The sequence below is a fragment of the Hyperolius riggenbachi genome, chromosome 8, assembly GCF_040937935.1.
Source record: "Hyperolius riggenbachi isolate aHypRig1 chromosome 8, aHypRig1.pri, whole genome shotgun sequence".
In the NCBI taxonomy this organism is placed as follows: domain Eukaryota; kingdom Metazoa; phylum Chordata; class Amphibia; order Anura; family Hyperoliidae; genus Hyperolius; species Hyperolius riggenbachi.
Window position 1 is genome coordinate 204,063,119 of NC_090653.1, and position 23,997 is coordinate 204,087,115.

The 23,997-nt window shown below is 42.7% G+C and overlaps 1 protein-coding gene across 1 annotated transcript in view; it reads left to right on the forward strand.

The window, feature by feature from the left end:
• Nucleotides 1-23,997, forward strand: part of TNFSF8 (TNF superfamily member 8) — a 136,097-nt gene that overhangs the window by 24,874 nt on the left and 87,226 nt on the right. Inside the window, exon 2 of the mRNA XM_068247947.1 lies at nt 17,155-17,203. Within this exon, the coding sequence (XP_068104048.1) occupies nt 17,155-17,203 (49 nt within the window). The remainder of the gene's footprint in view (nt 1-17,154; nt 17,204-23,997) is intronic.

The window sequence follows — 23,997 nt, forward strand, 5'->3', positions numbered from 1 at the left end:
GCAAATTTTCACAGAAAGTATAGAATTCTAAATCTCTAAAAAGGTGCTTTGCTCTTAGTGATTGTATCTATCGACAACAGTTGCTCAGTGTGGCCATTTGTTTTTGTTTTTTTACCATATTAACTACTCTGAGACTGTCCTGACGCAGAATGGCGGCCGTAGAGTGGCTTTCTCGTTCCTCAGTCACACCAGATGAAGTGACCTTGCAAGAGCCTAGATTTACAGTGAACAAGCACAAACGCGCATTCCCTGCAATAAACAGTGCAGGACACTGCAAACAGCCTGCCAGCCAAAATCGGAGCTGGCAGGATGTAATCCAACAAAAATAAATAAATAAATAAATATGTGTACAGTGCTGCAATCTAGCGCAGCGCTGTACAGAAGACAGCCTTGACACTCTCTCCTGTGCTGCTTAGTCCACTTTTCTTATAAATTGCTGCAGTCTGGCACCCAAAATCTCATTTATACATATTTCACCAGTTTGGTCGAATATAATGTTATTAGGAGGAGGTAGAGCTTATTTCCACTGCTCTGTCCTCCGTCATGCATGGCCATCACCTCCCCTTTTCCCTCTCCTCTGAAAAAAATGGCCTGGTCACTAGGGGGGTATAAACCTGTGGACCTCAAGTGGTTAAAGAACAATTTCATCTTTGCAGGATCTCTGCCAAATTGGCTGGTGGTTTTCTACTCAAGCATTTGGAAAATGTTATCAGATCACCTTAGTCCCTTCTTGGTAAGATACTATTGATGGTGTCTGTACATAAGTCCCAGCCCTGCATGGGTCCCTATCTATCTCTTAATGACAACAGAAATTATGCAATCCAATACAAGCCAATTATTCCTATACTAGCTTACCTAAAAACGGGCTCTAGGTCTGTCACCGCATGGCACCCGTGGCGTGCACCCACGGCGTGTATACCCATTGCGCGCACACATTCCCGCCCGTTGGCCCCGTCCGCCCCTTGAAGCCGCACGTCTCTACCCCTCAGTGTCTCTACAGTTCGTTATGAGCAGGGACACACACACACACAGGGACACACACGGACGCAGAGACACTTGGATTTTATTATATAGGCTGGAGCAGCTTTAGTAGTTCGCGTGCCAAACAGTCTTTCAGCCGCTCACTGAAAGTCACATGTAGCCTCAGCCTGGGCCTGGGTATACCCTGCACTGAGGTAGCTGGGTCTAGATAATATTTACAGTGGACCCGAACTAAAAATACAAGATTTCAGAAATAAAATCTATTTTCTAAATTATAATAATAAATAGCAGCCTTTTTCAGCTGCATGATGACAAATATACAATATTTTACATTTATTGGAGAAACCTCTCCCTTCCTTTCATATTGCCGGCAAATAATCCGGCAAACTGGTGAAGTAGATGGTTTCCACTGTCCAGCAAAGGAGGAATTGCTAATGGCTGCCACCTGTATAACCCTAGTTATGATGAAAAGAGAAGGGTGAAAAGCATGCACTGAAATGCTCATAGGTTTGAAGGAGTGTTTATTTATATTTGTATGTGTCAGAGTGCTGCAACTAAATATTTTGAATTAAAAAAATGTTTGGTTTGGATCCGCTTTAACAACAACTTATTGCCTTACAGATATAAGATATACTGTATATGAGAAGGAATATGGAAGCTGGTTAGGATTAGGGAACAAGGCAATGAAAGTTTAAAGCACAATGGAAAGCAAAGGCTAGGAAACATTAATGTCTAGATTGGTTCTTATTCAGTGATGATAATAGTTAGATGCCAACAAGGAATTAAAGTTAGGTGAAAAGGACAATAAATGATAATCAGTGTGTGTCAAAAAATGTAGCTCCTTCCTCTGTTGCCAGCATTTTAAACCACAAAACATCTTGGTCCTTTTTCAAATCACTTTCTCTCCCCCTAAGTTTTCTCCTGGGAGATAATATTCATCTTGTCTTGCCTAAAATATCTTTTCAGCAAACTGCAATTGAAAAAGATATAAAAAGTAAGTGAAAAAGCACTATAAAAATATTCAACTTGCTCATGGCTTAAAGGGAACCAGAGAGGAAAGTAAAAAAAAAAAAGAAAAAGCTTTTATACATACCCGGGGCTACTTCCAGCCCCATACGCCTGGATCGCTCCCACGCCGCCATCCTCCGCTTTCTGGATCGGCGGTACCGGGTCCAGTCACTTCCAGCGGACGCGGCCAATTGTCCGCATCACAGGGGCTCCCTCCATACCCGTACGCATGCGGCTGCGCAGTAAGCAGCCTCACGCGTACGTATATGGAGGGAGCCCCGTGTGATGCGGACAATTGGCCGCGTCTGCCGGCTGACTGGCCGACTGGCGGCCATGACGGGACCCGGTACCGGCGGATCCAGGCAGAAAATGACGGCGGTGTGGGAGCGATCTGTGCGTATGGGGCTGGAGGAAGCCCCAGGTATGTATAGAATCTTTTTCCTGGGGCCTCTGGTTCCCTTTAAAAGGCATTTTATTGATAAGGTATTAAGCTATCTGATATAAACATGATCCTGCAGCTCTCCTCTGCAGACATATTCCATGCTCCACAGTGCACACCCCAGAAAGAAGAAATGCCCAGCTGGTTTCACTGTTAATGAGGCAGAAAAAGAGTTGTGGCTATAATGCTTTCTCACTTGTGAAGGTCAGAGAAACGAATCTTTTTCAGCACAAACATAAATGCAGCCACAAAATACTAGCAGAAATGCTTATGCAAAATAAAGGCACCATGAAATTTGGGCACCCGAGAATAACTGATAGTAATAATACCGGTAAATTTTACCAATATTTTACTATAGTTCTCACACAAAACTCTTCCCCACCTAACACATCCCATCCCCCCCGCCTAACCCAGAGCCAGGATTAGGTCCTCCAGCACACAAGGCTGAGGCAACAAAGTGCACCCCCATCCCTCCCATCCCAGGCAGCCACCACACACTGATTGCTGTTAGACTAAGTGGCGTCATGAACCCCCCCCCCCCCCCCACCCCACCCACACACACACACACACACACACACACACCTTAATCTCTAGTTATCTGGCTTGCAGTCACCGCCATCTATCCTCTTTTCTTATTTCTCTAAGCTTCAAACACAATAGGGGAACGATAGCTGACTGAGTTGTGTGCCCCCTCCTACACTGCACCCTGAGGCTGGAGCCTCTCTCGCCTCAGCCTCGGCCCGGCTCTGGCCTAACCTTATACACCCCTCCCATGCCTAAAACTCCTATTCCTGATGCCTAACCTTAACCCCCCCCCCCACGCCTAACCTTAACCCCCCCCCCCCCATTCCTGATGGCTAAACGTAACCTTTACCTGTCTCCCCTGATCCCTGACCCCACCTCCTTCCCCTCCTTTTATTCACCACAAAAAACGAAATTTTTTGGGAGCTGCCATAGGCACCCATTGGGATTTTAGTTACAGAAGGAAATTTCAGTGGCCAATAAATAGCGGGCTATTTATTGGGTGCTGGAAGCACCCACATTTCCTTCTATAACCGAAATTCCTGTGGGCCCTATGCCAATTCTCAAACTTCTACAGGGCTGTTCACGCCCAAATTACCAGTTGCCTACTATGCAATGCCGCAATTTGCATTTCCACAAACCCCCTGCACCCACAATTGCATCAGGCGCCTGCGGATGCGGAAATCTTTAATGAATGCCACTAATAGGTCACCTTCCGGCGCCCAAAATTAGTTGCTTTGTCCTAAAGTAAAAGCTTTGATTTGCAGCAGAAAGTGTAAATTTCAGTGCCAGCAGGCACCTGATATTGGCCTCCACCATGCGCCCAAATTTCCCTTTCCTGTCGCTAATCGCAGCTTTTAACAATTGCGCCTATGGGGTGCCCTTTGTTTCGTAAGGCTCCTATGCCCTTTTTTCCTGTTTTGGCTCTTTCTTCCATAAGGGCTCCTGCACCCTTTTTTTCTGTTTCAAGGAACAACTACCTCTGCTGATATTAAAGTTATGCAGGTGTACTGGGCAACCATTAATGTGGGCTGCTATGGGAAAACGTTTGAACAGAGTCTGAGAGGCAGATAATTATTTTCTCCTTGGAAGACATGAGTAGTGTGTTGCCCGGACCTATGCCTGATAACATGCTTCTAACAAAGCAATCCTGTGCTTGTGTGATTAATGTGTTTATGTTTTATCAGAATTAAGTTTCATGCATCTCAGTGTTTCCAGTTAGTGGTTTCTGGGACTATAAAGCATGAAATATTTTTGCCTAGGAGAGTTGGAGAATTGTGGTAATTTCAGATTGCTCATAACCAACTAGATTCAAGAGCTTTTTGACCTTGTATCTAGAAAGTTGCCACTTTGTGATGTGTAAAATTTGTGCTTCTTCAATAAGGATACTTGAGGTTAGACAATTGAGGGTTACATGATGTTAAAGAAGCTTACAGGTAATAGTCAAAAATTATAAATAGGGAAAAGAGCAAATCACTCACACCAAAAAGACCTACAGGTATATGCCTATAGTAGGCTATGTGTCTGTTCTACCTTTATTTCAGTAGAGTATTGTACCATGTTAGCCATCAGTAAAAGCTTTTACCTTTTATTGCAATGACTGTTTTATAATTACCATAACAATTACGGATAGAATTTTAATTAGATTCAATGTATCTTATCCTCATTCAGAGTGTATTATTAAGGACTGTTATTATTAGCAGACTACTCATTATTTTTCACAGTAACCTTGTACTCAGAACTACAAAAATCCTGAATTTGAATTGGAAATGAATATTTGTTCTGCACTGAAGCATTGATCTCAACACATGCAGTGCAATAGAGCTTTACGAAAACGATGTCATAGGTTCCCTGTTGAAGTGCAATCAGTGTAGAATTCTTAGGAATATTTATTACTTTTTAATAGAATGAAAAATACTTTATATTTTTATTTGATTATTGTTTACTAAATAGTTTTGTATTTTAATTACATGCCCCATCTTTTGATGTATTTTGGTATTTTGTATTGCAATCTTAATTGATGGACTTCTTTAACCACTTCAACTAGTAAACTACAATAGATTTGTGGAGTGTCACCTGATCAATGGAGGAGCCATGGGAAACTCTGAGGGGAAGAGGGATGGGGCCTACCTCAGAAAACGGATGCTAATCAGTAAATCGTCATAAAAAAATGGCACAATGGACCAATTTCTCATATACAAATACCTTGGCAGTAACTAACGATGTCACATTAAGAAGCAACTCTGTAGTATGTAGTAAGCATAAATCATGTAGCACAGAGCTTCACTTTTTGTCAGAGAAAATGTCAAATTCTCATTAGCTAAGACAGTGCAAAGTTATCTGAAAAGCAGAGCAGTTGCACATGGCCAGTAGTCAGCATATTTTTTACAGTAATCACCTAATTGGTTGGCAGTCAGCTACTGTTCTACCTTTGCTCTAGGGATCTATTCTTCTATCTTGAAAACTTTGCTTTTCTGACATTATATTAAAGTGAATTATTGCAATAGTAAAATATTGCAGCTCCATACACATTTGAAGCCATACCCCAATTCTCATTCTCAAAGAAGTACCTGGGAAGAGAAAAGGTTACATACATCTTCCCAGGAAGGATCCCTATGGTCTTTTGTTCTCTTTTTCTTATTGCCGTAGATCCCTTCTAGTGACAAAGGTGAACACTACTACATTTTCCAAGATGAGATTGGCCACTAGTCAAGCTCCTTCCAATATTTGACACCATTTTAATTGATTGGGTGGGGTTGATTTACAGGGTGTATGCCCACATAGCAGCACACCCTTAACTGGGAGCAGCTGAAAATCAGAGTACAAACATTTTTCTGAAGATTTCCCTGCTATGCTATGTGAGAGGAGATCTGGAGGCGAAGAATTGGAGAGCAGAGAGGGCCTTTCTTAGGGAATTGAGTATTTTCTTCTTTCCAAATGGGTCATTTTCTAAAATGCGCCCAAAGAGGGGAATTAATCTTCTCAAAGAAGACATATCAGTTACATAAGAGTCAATTATATTGGGGTTGATACACAATGCTTTTTGTTTGAATGGTATTATCTTACTTATTTTTGACCTACGCTATAAGATGTCATGAACTTACCTGTTGCCGATGCCAGTGGCGTTTCCGTGGCATTTGGGTGGCAGACAGAGCTACAGCTACGCGTGGTCTGACAGCAGGTGATCCCTGTGATAGTGTTAGCTTATCTAGTTGCTGGGTGTGCTGTATCTTATCTACAGTTGTGACACTTTTGCTTGGACTCTCCGACTAATCTTTTGATTGTTGCCTGGACTGGCCCTTTTGCCTGGAATTTATTTCACTTTGATTGCTGCCTGGACCGACCCCTTGTCTGGACATTACTACTCTTATGGATAGCTGCCTGGACTAAAACCTTGCCTTGATTTAACACTCTTCTGATATCCCTTTAGATTGTAAGCCTTTGGCAGGGTCCCCCCCCCCCCAGTGTGTCCTTCTTGATCTTGTAACACCAGCATGGATAACCTTGTGCTATGTTGTATAGCCGTATGCTACCTCTCTGTCTGCCACCCCTTGTTTACATTGTATATATCCCTATTTATTGTCTAGGGCTGTGTAATATGTTGGTTCTTTATAAATACTAGGGATGGGACGACGAATCCGGCGAATCCACGAATCCGGCGAATCCACGAATCCCTCGAATATTGGGAAATATTCGAGATTCGTGGATTCGAATCCCGACGCCATTTTCCACTTTACGAATCCGCCGAATCCCGACGCTGCATTGCCGCGCATCCGCCGCTCGCACTCGTCCTCCTCCGACCCCCCCCCCCCCCCGTGTCTCCTCCGCCCGCCCCGCGCCTCCTCCGCCCGCCCGCATACATTGTATCAACTCACCTGTCCAGTGGAGCGCAGAGCGGCAGACCTCTCGCTCACTTCATGGTTCCCTCTAGTGACGGCTTTTACAATGACGTCATCAGTAAAAGCCGGTCCGGCCACTAGAGGGAACCGAGAAGTAATGACAAGGTCTGCCGCTCTGCGCTCCACTGGACAGGTGAGTTGATACTTATGCAGGGGTGAGCGAGGAGGCACGGGGGACGGAGGAGGCCGTGGGGGTGAGCGGAGGAGGCACGGGGGGGGGGGGGGGGAGGGGGAGCAACACCTACCTACCTACCTACCTACCTACCTACCGGCCCCTATACCTACCTAAAGGCCCCCTATACGTACCTACCTACCTACCGACCACTATACCTACCTACCTACAGGCCCCTATACCTACCTAAAGGATACGTACCTACCTACCTACCTACCTACCTACCACTATACCTACCTACCTACAGGCCCCTATACCTACCTAAAGGCCCCCTATATGTACCTACCTACCTACCTAAAGGCCCCTATACCTACCTAAAGGCCCCCTATACGTGCCTACCTACCTAAAGGCACCTATACCTACCTACCTACCTAAAGGCCCCTATACCTACCTAACTACAAACCTACCTATACTTAAGCCCCTATACCCTGCTACCTATACTGAAGGTCCCTTTAACTACCTACCTACCTACAGGACACTATACCTACCTACTGGCCACTATACCTACCTACCTACAGGCCACTATACCTACCTAAAGGCCCCCTATACGTACCTACCTACCTACCTACCTACCTAAAGGCCCCTATACCTACCTACATACCTACCTATACTTAAGGCCCTATACCCTGCTACCTATACTGAAGGTCCCTTTACCTACCTAAAGGCCCCTATACCTACCTACATACCTACCTATAATTAAGGCCTTTATATACCCTGTTACCTATACTGAAGGCCCATATACCCTGCTACCTATACTGAAGGCCTATATACCCTGCTACCTATACTGAAGGCCTATATACCCTGCTACCTATACTGAAGGCCCATATACCTTTCTACCTATGCTGCAGGCCCCTATACCTTGCTACCTATACTGAAAGCTACCAATATTGAAGGCACCCATACCTAGCTAGCTATACTGAAGGCACCTTTACCTCGCTACCTATACTGCGGGCAACTATACCACGGATCGCACAATTCTTATGTGCAGGATTCGTTAGATTCGGGATTCGAAAGGTTCGAGATATTCGAGAACCTTTTCAGATTCGGATTCGGATTCGAAAAAATTGTGGATTCGTCCCATCCCTAATAAATACAATAAATAATAGTAATAATTCCCTGGATTGGTAACTAAACTCTCTGTGTTTTACCCCAGACTGTCGTTTTGTTGCCTGCTGTGTTGTCTGGCTTTATTTCATGGTACTTCTGCCTTCTATTTCATCAGTGTATATATCTTGCACACTTAAATGCCTGTGTGTAACCGAGTGTTGGGACAATGCACTGGCCATCCCTCAACTGCCCAAGGACGTGTCACATAGGGTAAAGTGTGTGGAGGAGATTGGGGCATAAGTATTGATATTTAAAGGGAAGGTTCAGGGAGGGTGGGTAAAAAATAAAAATCAATTTCCACTTACCTGGGGCTTCCTCCAGCCCGTGGCAGGCAGGAGGTGCCCTCGCCGCCGCTCCGCAGGCTCCCGGTGGTCTCCGGTGGCCGACCCGACCTGGCCAGGCCGGCTGCCAGGTCGGGCTCTTCTGCGCTCCAAGGCCCGGAACTTCTGCGTCCCACGCCGGCGCTCTGACGTCATCGGACGTCCTCCGGGCTCTACTGCGCAGGCGCAGAACTACTGCGCATGCGCAGTAGAGCCCGGAGGACGTCCGATGACGTCAGCGCGCCGGCGTGGGACGCAGAAGTTCCGGGCCTTGGAGCGCAGAAGAGCCCGACCTGGCAGCCGGCCTGGCCAGGTCGGGTCGGCCACCGGAGACCACCGGGAGCCTGCGGAGCGGCGGCGAGGGCACCTCCTGCCTGCCACGGGCTGGAGGAAGCCCCAGGTAAGTGGAAATTGATTTTTATTTTTTACCCACCCTCCCTGAACCTTTCCTTTAAGGCAAGATAGCCCCCAAATCTAGCAAAAGGAAAGATACATTTTAAGATAAACAGCTAAGGAGAGATACATCCTGATTTAAAGTGGTATGAAACCCAGCATTTGTTCTTTGCTTTAAAAGATTATTTACAGCATATTATGTACTACCGCCAATTTTTTTTTTTTTTTACTAGAGCGGCATTCAACTAGTTAAACACAGGACTTACAAGCTCCCTGCAGGGAAAGCTGGATGCAACCGAACTGAAGATAACATTATCTTGTGTTTACTTAATTGCATCAAGTGAGGAATGTAAACACTTCTTTGACTGTGCAGACACTCCAGAACACAGACAGACACTCAGAAAGCATTTCTGGATGCATTACAGTATGAATACACCAGTTATGAATAAAATGCAATGTCAGTTCTCAGAGCAAAAAAATGTACTTCGGGAACCTGTAATTTTTAAATGAATAATAATACTTATGCACAAAAGCAAATATGATAACTGTATGGGATATAAAAAGTAGGAAAACATGTTTTTATTGAATATTATGTCAGAGTTTTATACCGCTTTAGGACTGAGAGATAAGTAAGTAAGCTTAGATAGTTCTTTAAATAAGTCTTTTGAAACAACTCCACAGTGTGACTTTGCAGCTTTTTCTTTGGTCGTTCTTTGTTTGCTAAACCAACAGTAGAGATTGTGTGGAAAATCCTCCACGCTGTATGTGGAAAGAGAGTTTCTTCTATGTGTAAAGGACTTCCTGCCCGGTAATTCCATTGCTGAACAAATCACAAGTCTTTTAGTTAACTTGAAATGAATGTTACAATAAAACATGAACTGCATTCATGTGGTATACAGAAACATACATTTGCAGTTTACACAGATATGCATATTTACTTTTCTCCCTTATGTGACTTGTTTTAGTGAGGAAACTTTGTACTTTGTGATGACTTAGCTTTACTATTGATAATAATCGATTACATAATTCCCGACCTTAGATTGCATTTCATGTCAAGACGCAGCACTCGCAAATCTAATTACATGTACAGACATGTATATAAATTGTTCCATTAACTTACTTTACACCTTGTAAGTAGTTAAAAAAAAGGTAAAAACAAAGGAAACCACAAGACTGCAAACACAACATTGCAGAAGATGACTGTATTATGACCCTAACCACTGAAACTGTGACATCACCCAGATGCCATAGAAACTGAAAATATTAGTTCTTCGGTGGATGCAATAAAAACCTAATTAAGTAAAACACTATCATTCGACTATCGTTATACTTGGTGTAATGCAGATTTGTTTTTCCTACTTCGAGGATGGGCATACATTATACTCAATTACTAGATGTTATGCTGGCAACACACAATGCAATTTCCCACCCAATCGACGGGAATCGGGCAGTTATTGTTGACATGTCCAATCTGTTTCAGATCGATAAAGGAATCAATTTTGCAAAGTTATTAAAAAATGGATCCCTTTATTGATTGGGAGCAGTTTGGACATGTACACACAGTACAACTTCCCGTTTGATCACCTGTCATCGGACAGGAAATGTTGTATTGTATGTTCCCAGCATTAGATTTGAGTTTTAAACAATTAGTTGATAAAAATAAAATACATATATAATTGGTATGTTATATGATCATATTAATGCTGTATGACAAAGTGCAATTATTTTATAACTGTACTATTAAAGATTATATTACACCATGATGCGCCAGAGTATGGTGGTGGATGAGGACTATTCCAATGTACCAGGGAGGTGGGCAATAAGTATTTAAATGCAGGAGTAATGGTAACAAGTTAAAAGGAACAAGATAGAGTGGATGTGAGAGCAAGATAAAGATGATTACATCAAAGTGACCAAATAAACAAAATAACAATGTATGTCAAAGTGACGAAATAAACAAAATAGCAATGTATGTAGAACAAACAAACATTTACCAATGCAGATCTAGGAGCCAAGCACCTCTGTAACTGTCATAGTTTCAGAGGGCACTTTATATACATCTTAGGTCGTTAATTAACCAATAGGAGGGGTGGAGAATCAATCTGTCATTATAGTGCGGGGGGCGCACCTCATGACGTCAAGCGCGGCTGCACGCTAGAGGTGGCAGCAGCCATTTTACATAAGGGAAACAGTAAGTGCTCATTTGCACTAGTACGGTGTGATTTCTTTGCGGAAAACGCATAAACGAATTTGCATGCGGATGCGAATTGGTATGCATTTCTATGCGAATTTTCATGCAAATTTGCATGCGTTTTCATGTATTTTTGTAAGTATGCGATTTTAACCATGTCAGTGCCTGTGTTTTTACACGAAAACGTATGCGAATTCGCATGGAGAATTCGCATAGAGAAAACGCAATGTGAATTCCTATTAAATACATTACATGTGAATCGCAAGTGGTGTGCGCGGTGTGCGAATTCTGATGGCACTGCTGTGCAGATTTTTCCTGCACAGCAAAACACTCAGTTTTCCTGACAAGTGGAAACAGGCCCATTTACTTGTATTGGTTATGCGAATCTGCATGCAGAAAATGTATGCTTATTCGCGCTAGTGGAAACTGGCCCTAAGAGAATAAGTATACTTATGCGGTGAGTTGCGGTCCTCGTACCGCAATCCACAAAATGCTGATGGTATTGTGTATGTGCACTATATAGTGGAAAAAAACTGAAGGATTCTTGGGACAATGGATTGGGAAACAGCTGGAAAGTCGCCACCTAGTGGATAAGTAATCTATTTGAATCTCAGCCAGGTCAACATCTGCAAGGAGTTTGTATATTCTCTGCATGTCAACGTGGGTTTCCCCCCAGCACTCAGGTTTCCTTCCACATACCAAAAACATACAGATAAGTTAATTGGCTTCCCCCTAAAATTGTCCTTAGTCTATGAAACATGCACTACACGATACATACATACATAGACATATGACTATGGTATGGACTTGATTGTGAGCCCTTTGAGGGTCAGTTAGTGACAAGACTATATACTCTATGCAAGGCTGCGTAATATGTTGGCGCTATATAAATACTTAAATAAATATATGATCAGGGATAAAAATAATAATACCATGACCATAATAGTAACATGATAGAAGTCAAAGATAAAAATAATAAAAAGAAACTTGATAAAGACGAGGACTAGATAAAAACTATATTATAAACTAAGTGATTAATACATTTTCTCCAGCTGTTCATTTAAACCGCTTGGAATGAGTGTTATCTAACTGTATCCAGTACATTTCTGGATTGTTTCTATGAAGGTGATGTGAAAAATCTGGGTCTGGGTCTGTATAGGTGGTGGTGTTGCGTAGATGGCTGGGTGCAAGGATATTAGCAAATTTAGTGCTCTTGTAAATGTTATGCTAGGGTAGTGATGATCGTAATCAACAAATCACGATTTCGCTAAATTTCGTGTAAATTTTCATAATTATGCTTATACGTAATTATGATTTGCAAATTCAATTGATTTAGTGTAGTAATTCATAATTTCACATAAAATTTCATGAAATTTCGCGTAATTTCTTGCCAACTTTAGCAGTTAATAGCAAAGCTCCCATACATGCTATTGACACCAAAATTACTACACATGTTAACTGCAGCTAAAGCAAAGAAAATGGTAATATGTGGAATGGCTCATAGCAACCACATTTTTAAATGAAATGAGATTATAATATTGGATAGTTGTACTTTTCTGTAACTTTTATAAATCACACTAGAGTATATGATGCAGTAGTGGTACATTGTGTTAGAAAAATAATATAATAATCTTATTATTATTATTATTATTATTAATAATAATAGCAAATTATGAACTATTATTTGACCCATGAGATAGTAAATCCAGGTATTAGTTACCCTCAATTTTTCTATATAGCATATTTTTGTCTAATATAGACTTTCCCCACATCCCAAGTGGAGTAATTGAAAATAATTGTGTAGAGTTGGGGTACTTTAAAGGAGAACTGTAAAGAGACAAATTAAGCGCTTTATGGTTAAGTAACCTCTTTAGTATATAAGCTTCCGCAATAATATTCCACTAGTGTAGGAGTAAAAGGATTGCATATAGTTTAAAAGCCAATCTGTTAGGGACCCCTTTCTCCTCCTTGCATCCAGCTGTGGCATGAAGCTATGTATGTCATGCTTCTAGATGTATACAGTGATGTGTGCAATGCCCTACCAACTTCAATGTTTGCTGAAAGACAAAGAAACCTGTTGAATCAGTGCAGGTGAGGTGAACTCTTAGTTACTCTCTCCCTATTAAGTACTGTAGGTTGCTTGCTTCAGCTTGTATCTGTGAAAAGGGTTGCACTGTCTTTTAATAAATATTTTAACCTCCCTGGCGGTAATCCCGACCTGAGCTCGGGCTCAGTTTTAGGAGCTGGAAGCGGTAAGCCCGAGCTCAGGTCGGGCTGGCCAAATACGCCCCTCCTATTGGCTGCCTGGTTCCCACGCACAATCAGCGCTGTGCAGGAGGACCCAGGCTTCTTTCCCAAGTTGTTTCTATTCCTCTCTGGTGGCCAGCCTTCTCCCCCCTCTACCTGCATCATCTTTGGCCCCTGGGATCCCCATCTCCCCGCTCTGATTGCGGGGACCCACCAGGCTTCTCCCATCTACCCTCAGCTATCAGCATCCTCTATTGCCGCAGGGATCCCCATGTCCTCTCTTCTTCCGTCCAGGAGCCGGCGGCCAATGACAGCAGAGGAGTGGGGTGAGTCCTCAGGGGCAGGGGGCGGAACAAATTTTTACGGTGCCCCACAATTTTTTACAGAGAAAAGGAAAAACATGTATATATATATATATATATATATATATATATATATATATACCGTATATACATTATATATATATATAAATACAGAGGGGCTACAGCACACAACAGGAAAGCAGTGACAGGGCCTCTTGGTTACGCTTTAACGCGTTTAAGCTCACCAACTGCGTCAGTGTCCCCAATCTGGTGAGTCCTACTCTAACCAGGCAAAAATGCTAGTTCTTTTATCAGCGTTCTACTGGGAACATGCCAAAAGCCCAATGGTCAACTAGATGGGAGAGAGGAAATTAAAAACACCTCACCTTATACTAGCTACTGACTGAACTATGAGCTCCGCTCATTGATATGCTTAACTGTGCTAGAGGTGGGCGTGGTTATGCACGCTCACAGGGGAAAATTATAAATAAATACCAAGGGATGAGCAGCACAAACCAAATTATATGCAATAATATGCAAAGCATGCACGCAGCCTGGAGATCCCCAGTCTCCATAAGAAATATATAAATACAGAGGGGCTACAGCACACAACAGGAAAGCAGTGACAGGAGCTCTTGGTTACGCTTTAAGGGAGAAGCATATATACATATATACATATATACAGTGGCTTGCAAAAGTATTCGGCCCCCTTGAAGTTTTCCACATTTTGTCACATTACTGCCACAAACATGAATCAATTTTATTGAAATTTCACGTGAAAGACCAATACAAAGTGGTGTACACGTGAGAAGTGGAACGAAAATCATACATGGTTCCAAACATTTTTTTACAAATCAATAACTGCAAAGTGGGGTGTGCGTAATTTTTCAGCCCCCTTTGGTCTGAGTGCAGTCAGTTGCCCATAGACATTGCCTGATGAGTGCTAATGACTAAATAGAGTGCGCCTGTGTGTAATCTAATGTCAGTACAAATACAGCTGCTCTGTGATGGCCTCAGGGGTTGTCTAAAAGAATATTGGGAGCAACAACACCATGAAGTCCAAAGAACACAGGAATAAAATTATTGAGAAATGTAAAGCAGGCTTAGGCTACAAAAAGATTTCCAAAGCCTTGAACATCCCACAGAGCACTGTTCAAGTGATCATTCAGAAATGGAAGGAGTATGGCACAACTGTAAACCTACTAAGACAAGGCCGTCCACCTAAACTCACAGGCCGAACAAGGAGAGCGCTAATCAGAAATGCAGTCAAGAGGCCCATGGTGACTCAGAGCAGAGATCTACAGCTCAGGTGGGGGAATCTGTCCATAGGACAACTATTAGTCATGCACTGCACAAAGTTGGCTCTTATGGAAGAGTGACAAGAAGAAAGCCATTGTTAACAGAAAAGCATAAGAAGTCCCGTTTGCAGTTTGCCACAAGCCATGTGGGGGACACAGCAAACATGTGAAAGAAGGTGCTCTGATCGGATGAAACCAAAATGGAACTTTTTGGCCAAAATGCAAAACGCTATGTGTGGCAGAAAACTAACATTGCACATCACTCAGAACACACCATTCCGACTATCAAATATGGTGGTGGCAGCATCATGCTCTTGGGTTGCTTCTCTTCAGCAGGGACAGGGAAGCTGGTCAAAGTTGATAGGAAGATGGATGGGGCCAAATCCAGGGCAATCTTGGAAAAAAACCTCTTGGAATCTGCAAAAGACTTGAGACTGGGGCGGAGGGTCACCTTCCAGCAGGACAACAACCATAAAGATAAAGCCAGGGTAAAAATGGAATGGTTTAAAACAAAACATAGCCATGTGTTAGAATGGCCCAGTCAAAGTCCAGATCTAAATCCAATCGAGAATCTGTGGCAACATCTGAAAACTGCTGTTCACAAATGCTGTCCATCTAATCTGACTGAGCTGGAGCTGTTTTGCAAAGAAGAATGGGCAAGGATTTCAGTCTCTAGATGTGCAAAGCTGGTAGAGACATACCCTAAAAGACTGGCAGCTGTAATTGCAGCAAAAGGTGGTTCTACAAAGTATTGACTCAGGGGGCTGAATAATTACGCACACCCCACTTTGCAGTTATTGAATTGTAAAAAATGTTTGGAATAATGTATGATTTTTGTTCCATTTCTCACGTGTACACCACTTTGTATTGGTCTTTCACGTGGAATTCCAATAAAATTGATTAATGTTTGTGACAGTATGTGACAAAATGTGGAAAACTTCAAGGGGGCCGAATACTTTTGCAAGCCACTCTATATATGCTTCTCCCTTACTGTTACCAAATTATTGCCTGGATTTTGACTACCCTCTGCCTGCCGCCTGCACCGTCTGCCTGGATTTTGACTACTCTCTGCCTGCTGTCTGCAACGACCTCTGCCTAGGTTTTGACTACTCTCTGCCTGCCGCCTGTATCGATATATCTGCATGGATTTTGACTACCCATTGCCTGCCGCATGTACCGACATCTGCTTGAGTTTTGACTACTCTCAGCCTGCCGCCTGCACCGGTCTCTGCCTGGATTTTGACTACTCTCTGTCTGCCGCCTGCACCGACCTCTGCCTGGATTTTGACTAATCTCTGCCTACCTTATTTGCACAGATTCACAATGTTTTAAGTTTATTCATAAATGTAATTATTTCAACAATTTTGTGTTCCAGTGTTTTATTTATATGCAGAATGTCTACCAGGCTTTTATTCTGATATATTTTGGTGAGTTATGACTTAAGAATTGGAGGCCTAAAAATCTTGAAAAAAAATGTACTGCTTTTGACTCAAAATTCCAGACAGGAATGCACTGCCAGGGAGGTTGATTAAAGAAATAGTTTTAGGAGTTGAACCTCTGCAATCAGAAACAACAGAGTTTCAGCACCCTGGATAACACCAAACTCCAGACAGTTGGGAAACTTACTATGCAGTCCCACATACAAACAATAAAATGTGCAAAAGAAAACTAAAGTGCATGCTTAATTCTCCAGATATTAAAGCAAACCTGTAACATAAAAAACAAAACATAAAAAAACCCACATATTTACCCATGTTCCTTGTATGGTCCAGAGGCTTCCCGTGTCCACTTTGAGCACACACTTCCTTGTATAGCATGGCCGTACTGTCCAGGCACGAGTATGGTTCATGAGCAGCCTCAGCTTACTTCATATGTCAATTGAGGTACACATAGACAGAGGAGAGCACGGCCATGAGTACATATCCGGTCATGTTTGGAGGGGTCCTACACAACGGTGGTGGTGTGCAACTGGAGGCTTTCCTTCTGACATGGGTAAGTATGTACCTGTTTTTGTTTTTATAGTTACTTAATGTCTTAACCTCTGTGCTGTAAGACTTTCCATTTTTTTTAAAACGTTTGGATCACTGAAAAAAAGACTTTTCAATGGACTGTAAAATTATATGATAATATATATGATATATAACATGTACAGTATATGACAGCATGACTTATAAAAGTAGAGCTATATTGATTTACTACACAGATTCTGAATAATTTTCTATTCCTTTAAATTCTGAACTGATTGATTAATATATTATTTTCATTGTCGCATCAGCAATCTTCTAAAGAACAGACGAGAAAAGAACATCAAACACAAACACAAGGTCAGTAGTAAAGTGTATTCACCATATTAGGAATCTGTCTAGCCTTTGTAGAATAAACAGGGTTTTGTTTTTGTTTGTTTGTTTTTTTTGCTTTTATCTAACATCAAGATGGCTGCCAAGTACCCCCCAAATAAAATTATCAAACAGCCCAGTACACTCCAGATACAACAGAAAATTAGTCATGTTCCCCCAGATAAAGAACCCAATAGACATGGGCCCCTCAGGTACAAAAACTAAGTAGCCTAATGTCCTCCAGATTTTAAAATCAAGTAGCCTTGCACCCCAGATAGCTATCTGTTTCCTTAGATAGTAATATGAGGCAGCCATAGTGCCTCTAGATATCATTATTAGGTAACTATGTGTACACTCCAGGTATAAATATTAGGGAGCCATTGTGCTCATAGATATCAGTATAGGGTGCTTTGTCTGTACCCAAGAGAGTGGTATTAGGTAGCCATGGGTGTCCACCTCCAGATAGATGTATTAGGTAGCCATGTGAGGCCCCCCAAATAGTAGTGTTAGGCACAGTGATGTGTTCTCCCCCCCCCCCCCCGACTCCAATAGTAGTAGAAGGCATCCATGTGGAGCCCCCGGATTGTATTAGGTAGCCATGTGTGCTCCCTAGATAGTTAGCCAGCACTCACAGTGACCCCTACCAACATCCAGCACACACAGTGACTTCCCTCTCCCCCCAGCATCCACATTGACCTCCCCTTCCCCCAGCAGGAGCAGTTGGAAAAGTTGCAGCCAAAAATGGGCGCAATTGTAATGTATCAATATATGTGGGCACAATTGGTATTTATCGTAATATGGAAAGTTGTTGCATTATTTAGCGGGTGGCTGCAATTACATTGAAATTTATCGTATTATTGGAATCAGGGGTGTTAAGGTTAGGCACCACTAGGTGGGTCTTAGGGTTAGGCACCACCAGGGAAGGGTTCTGTGTGAGAGTAGGGATAGGTTAGGTTATAGTTCAACATTATCGGTAAATTTACCACAATTAAATAGTTGCACCTAAATTAGCTTTTTTAAATGTATGCCCCCCCAGCACCCACACTGACCTCTACCTCCCCCGCTACCTGATCTCTCCCTCCCTTTCCGCCAACACCCACAATGACCTCTCCCTCCACCAGTTCTCACAGTGCTCTCCCCCTTCTCCAGCACGCACTGTGACCTCCCCTTCATCCAGCACCCACATTTACCTCCACCTCCCCCAGCCACCACAGTGACATCTTCCTACCCTAGCAGCACTTCTCCTCTCCCCAGAAGCACCCACAGGGACCTCCCCCCAGCAGCACCAACAGTGACCTCTTCCATCGCCAGCACGCACAGTGACCTGTACCAACGCAACACACAGCACACACAGTGACTTCTCCCTTCCCCAGTACCCACAGTGACCTCCCCTCCCCTAGCACCCACACTTACCTCTACCTCCCCCAGCACTCACAGTACCCTATACCTATTCTTCCCCCAGCATCAACACTGATCTCTACTTCCTGCAGCACCCACAGTTCCCTCCCTCCCCCCGAGTCAACAGTGCCCTCTCCCTCCCCCAGAGCCCACAATGCCTTCTCCCTACTCCAGCAGGGGTAGATCAGATCATTTTGATGTGAGAAGCACTGATAAACTTATGGCCAAAGGGAGGGACGCTGAAAGATGAAAATGGCTCTTGGCGGGAAGGGTTAAATAGCCTCTGGGGAAAAGTGGTAAAGTGGTTAAGATAGGCCACATTTTATTCAGAGTAAAGATTTTTATGTTTTCATTGAAGTCCAATTTTGCTGTGGTGAAATTACACTAAAATAGAGCATAATACATGTTTATAGCGCTTGATTTCATGAAATTGGTATTTCACTTTACGTAACCAGCTTGTGTCAAGTTAGAGGAGTGACTATCTAATTAAAGAAAAGACTGCCCACTAGTGGTGAAAGGTTGTAATAAATTTAATAAATTAATCATTCCAAACAAATCTTTCAAAAAATAAACTCAATATTATTCAATATATTTATTACAACCTTTCACCACTAGTGGGCAGTCTTTTCTTTAATTAGATAGTCTATTTTTTGCCTGAGGTGTCAATATTACATTTTGAGATAGTGGTTTTTGCTCAGTGTTTCTATAACAAGTTAGAGGAGTGAAGTGGCAATCCTTCAGGTGCTCAGCTGAACATACAAGAGGTGGTTGGTAATTCTCATGCACACAAGCAGTTCACAGGGAACATGAGCCCTCAACAATGGTCTCAGATCTTTACTCTTCTCGGGTAGGTCCTTTCTTACATCAGCAATAGCTAAAAGCCTGACTGGTTTCATATTACCCAACTAGTCAGACAGCAGTTTCCACTTTCACTTCCTTCAGCTTTAGCCTCATGACGTAGTGAAACTCTGCCCAGCTTCTCGTTACACAGTAGCACTACATGTGTCTGAAAACGCATCTTTGTTTACTGAATGTTCAGTCAACTGATATGCTTTAAAGATTGTATCAAATAAATATTTTGACAGGTTGTCCAGCAAGCTCATGGTGAACCATAACTCCTAGGAGTATGTAAGGTGCTGAAAGAGATCAAAGAGTCGGCGAACTAAAATGCTATGCAGAACAGAAGTTTCCCTTCTTAAAACAGAAGCTATTTGTCATTATTCAGGTTAGAGTGAACTCTGAGGTACCCCACAGCTCACTCCGATCTGAATAATTCTAACAAATGTAAGCTAGCAACACTTTAAAGGTACATTTAATTAGGCACGCAAGAATTTGGGCAATTTGCCCCATATTTTAAACGCTAGGTAGTATAGTTGTATTTATTTTCTACCCATAATAGTGCTGTGGTTGCAATGTGGTCATTGGTTTATGTGTGTGTGTGTGTGTGTGGGGGGGGGGGGGGGGGGGGGGGGAGTTACTTTGTTTTTAGTTTGGTTCCTCATTTTGTTGTAAGAAAAAAAAGTTTCACTGCATGTAATGGAGTAAGCCATTAGTACATTGTAATACCTTCTTTAGACTCTACATCCTGTATATGCCTGCAGAAGTCACAGCCTCCTGGGGCAACATTGGCACAAAGGTACTGAATAGGCTGAGACTCAGCCGTCCAATCCTATATCATGCTGCATGACATGGGTGAAAATGGTTTTATTAAAGCCTAGGCATGCCCCCCTCTTTAAGTTTTCTTTCACCCCTTCACACCCATGCAGGCTGGTAAAGCCAAGTTACATAGTTACATAGTTACATAGTTATTTTGGTTGAAAAAAAGACATACGTCCATCGAGTTCAACCAGTATAAAGTACAACTCCAGCCTGCTCCCTCACATATCCCGGTTGATCCAGAGGAAGGCGAAAAAACCCTCACAAGGCATGGTCCAATTAGCCCCAAAAGGGAAAAATTCCTTCCCGACTCCAGATGGCAATCAGATAAAATCCCTGGATCAACATCATTATGCATTACCTAGTAATTGTAGCCATGGATGTCTTTCAACGCAAGGAAAGCATCTAAGCCCCCTTGAAATGCAGGTATAGAGTTTGCCATAATGATGGCAATGCATTCCACATCTTAATCACTCTTACTGTAAAGAACCCTTTCCTAAATAAATGGCTAAAACGTTTTTCCTCCATGCGTAGATCATGTCCTCTAGTCCTTTGAGAAGGCCTAAGGACAAAAAGCTCATCCGCCAAGCTATTATATTGCCCTCTGATGTATTTATACATGTTAATTAGATCCCCTCTAAGGCGTCTTTTCTCTAGACTAAATAAACCCAGTTTATCTAACCTTTTCTTGGTAAGTGAGACCTTCCATCCCACGTATCAATTTTGTTGCTCGTCCCTGCACCTGCTCTGCGTAGTGCTCTGCTATGCTAACCATACCAACCCACATGGTACATGATATGGGGGTCTCAGTTAGAGAGGGGCGATAAAGCCTCCCACTCTCCTACAGAGCCCATATTATGTTTAAGAGGCTCTTCCCAACTCAGGTGCCAAGCAAGATGTGGGGGTGGATATGTACTGGGGGACTTATGTTTGAATTTGGGAGCCCCCCTTTAATAAGGAGGCCTCCGGATGTCTGCCCCTTTCCAGGTAAATAGGTATCGGTATTTTTGACTCAATACCCACTGTGTTTAGTGAAAAAAATACACTTTAAAAATACACTTTATTAAAAGTTGGGAAAAAAACTTTCTGTATTCTTCTGATTTCCATCTCTCCCTTCTTTCTTCTTTTAGTTCTTGCTTTTTTCTTCTGTCTTCTCCTTTAATGTTGATTAATGGATCTCCTCCTGGACAACCTCCTTGTCGGACTACTGCTGCTGATTGTTTCTACCCACCACTCCATCGATCTCTGTCTCAGCACCGTCCGCTGCTCCTCCCAGCAGCTCAACCGGGAACCCCCTGCCCCATCCCTACTCACCATTCAGCATTGCTGAACACCCTCCGCTCCTCACCACTATTTGCTGGCATTACGTTGCTTTGTAATACTGTGAACATTTTTTTAATTTTCCACTGGGGATCCCCATTGGTTCATGGTTTGGACCAAATAGAATTGTCCCTGTCAGTTTAATAGACTAATGAAAAACCTAGAGAATTCTTATTTGTCCAGACCGTAGACCTTTGAAGAGCCCTGGCAGGAGCTTCAAAATACTTTGCAGGGGTCCATAGTATTACAGAGTAACTGAGTTCCAGCGAGCACTATTGAGGTGGCAGTGGTGCAGTGCTGGGTTGCTGGAAGGAACGGTGCTGTGGTGGGGGCCGACAGGTCTAGTGGTACTGGCAAAGGATCCCTTACCGGCAGCATGAAAATTGAATAGGGTGTAAAGAACTCTTTGGTCGATAAAATTACCCAAGCAAGCTATTTAACCTCCTTAGTGGTAACCCGTGCTGGACACGGGTTAAGCCGCTGCGGAGGATTTCTCAGGCCCCGCTGGGCCGATTTGCATAATTTTTTTTTATACACGCAGCTAGCATTTTGCTCGCTGCGTGTTACCTACGATCGCTGCTGCCCCGTGCCGATTTGCCGCTACCAGCCGCATTAGAGGGTGCCCCCCCGAGACCCTGTGCGCTGCCTGGCCAATCAGTGCACTGTTTTCCTACTTTTTATATGCCATGCGGTTATTATCATATTTGCTTTTGTGCAAAAGTATTAGTATTCATTTAGAAATTATACGTTACCAAAGTGCACTTTTTTTGTTTTCAAAGCTGACGTTGCATTTTATTTATAACTGCTTTATTCATGTTCTAACAAGCAGAAATGCTTTCTAAATTGTCTGACTTTGTTCAGGGAACCCGGCAGTATAGGAGAAGTGTTTATTTGCATTCCTCACTTGATACAATTAAACACAAGATAACATTATCTACAACTTCGGCTGCGTCCAGATTTCTCTGCACTGAACTTTCAAGTCCTGTGTGTGTAACCTTTTGAATGCTGTTCTAGTAAAAAAAAATGCTGCTTGCATATACAGTAATATGCTGTAAATAATCTATTAGAGCAAAGAAGAAATGCTGGGTTTCATTCCACTTTAAGTGACAAGTCTGTATACTTTGTACAGTGCTGCGGAAGATGTCAGCACAGTATAAATAATAATAATGACTTGGGCATTGAGGGGAACTTAAAACACAATTTCAGTAATTCACAACATGTATTTATATCTTTATTATTTTATTATCTAATCAAAGTAGTAGTCATATAAAATTATAATATATAATATAATATAAAATTACCCTCACAGTCAACTTAGCGCATCAAAAATGAATGAAGGCAAAACTACATATTTTAGATTAAAGAATCAAGAAAGAGCATCTTATCTGCTAAATATTAAGTATAATTTTTACATTCGAATCACTTTTTGATTAATTAACCACAGGCTTTTGTTCCCATACTTTTCCCTTTATATCCCCATTACTGCTACTGTTATCCATCTGTTAGTTTGCTTCACACGTTATCACCCTCACTGCCCTGATTATTGGCATAGACTTGCAGAGACTAGAGACATATCAACTTACTGATAGTCTCACAGCTGATTCTAGTGTAGGCCAATTTATCCAGACACTTGGTCTTTGTGTATATGTTATGGCCAGAACCCGAAATCTGTGAAGTGGACGTCTTACTACGGCCAATGTGAGGAATTAATTGATTCTGTGCTCCTCTGCTTGGCTCTGGCTCCTCCCCCTGCCCCCTCCTATTTACCTCTGGCAGCCAGGTCCACACACACACACACACACACACACACACACACACACACACACACACACACACACACACACACACACACACACACACACACATACACACACAGAGTTGTTCGTCACTGCAGGGAAGCACAGCGGGAACGCTGCAGACATTTGTTCCACCAACACCTGCTTTGCAGTGCCCACCTATAGGAACACATGGCACGAATCCCTGCAGCGACAAACAACTCTGTATGTGTGTGTGTGTGTCCAGCTGCCAGAGGTAAATAGGAGGGGGCAGGGGGAGGAGCCAGAGCTGAGGAGAGGAGCACGGAGCCGCCAGAATCAATTCATTCCTCACATTGGTCGCAGTAAGACAGCTGCTTCACATTTTGTCCAGACTTCGGGTTCCGGCTGTAACATCCATAGGGTTGCTCTATAGTCATCTCTCCTTGATAAAGCGAGGTGACTCTCGCGGAACTAGTAGGATCTTGTCCTCTGAGGGGATTCCTTGTTCCCTGCTGTGCTGCTGAGATTGACTTTACCATTTCTGGGCTAAATATCTCCTATTTTTTGCACTACTCCACTTTATGCTCTTTTTCCTATGGGCTGCTCCTTTGCCTTAATTTTTTTACTAGGCATCTTATCACTAGTAATACT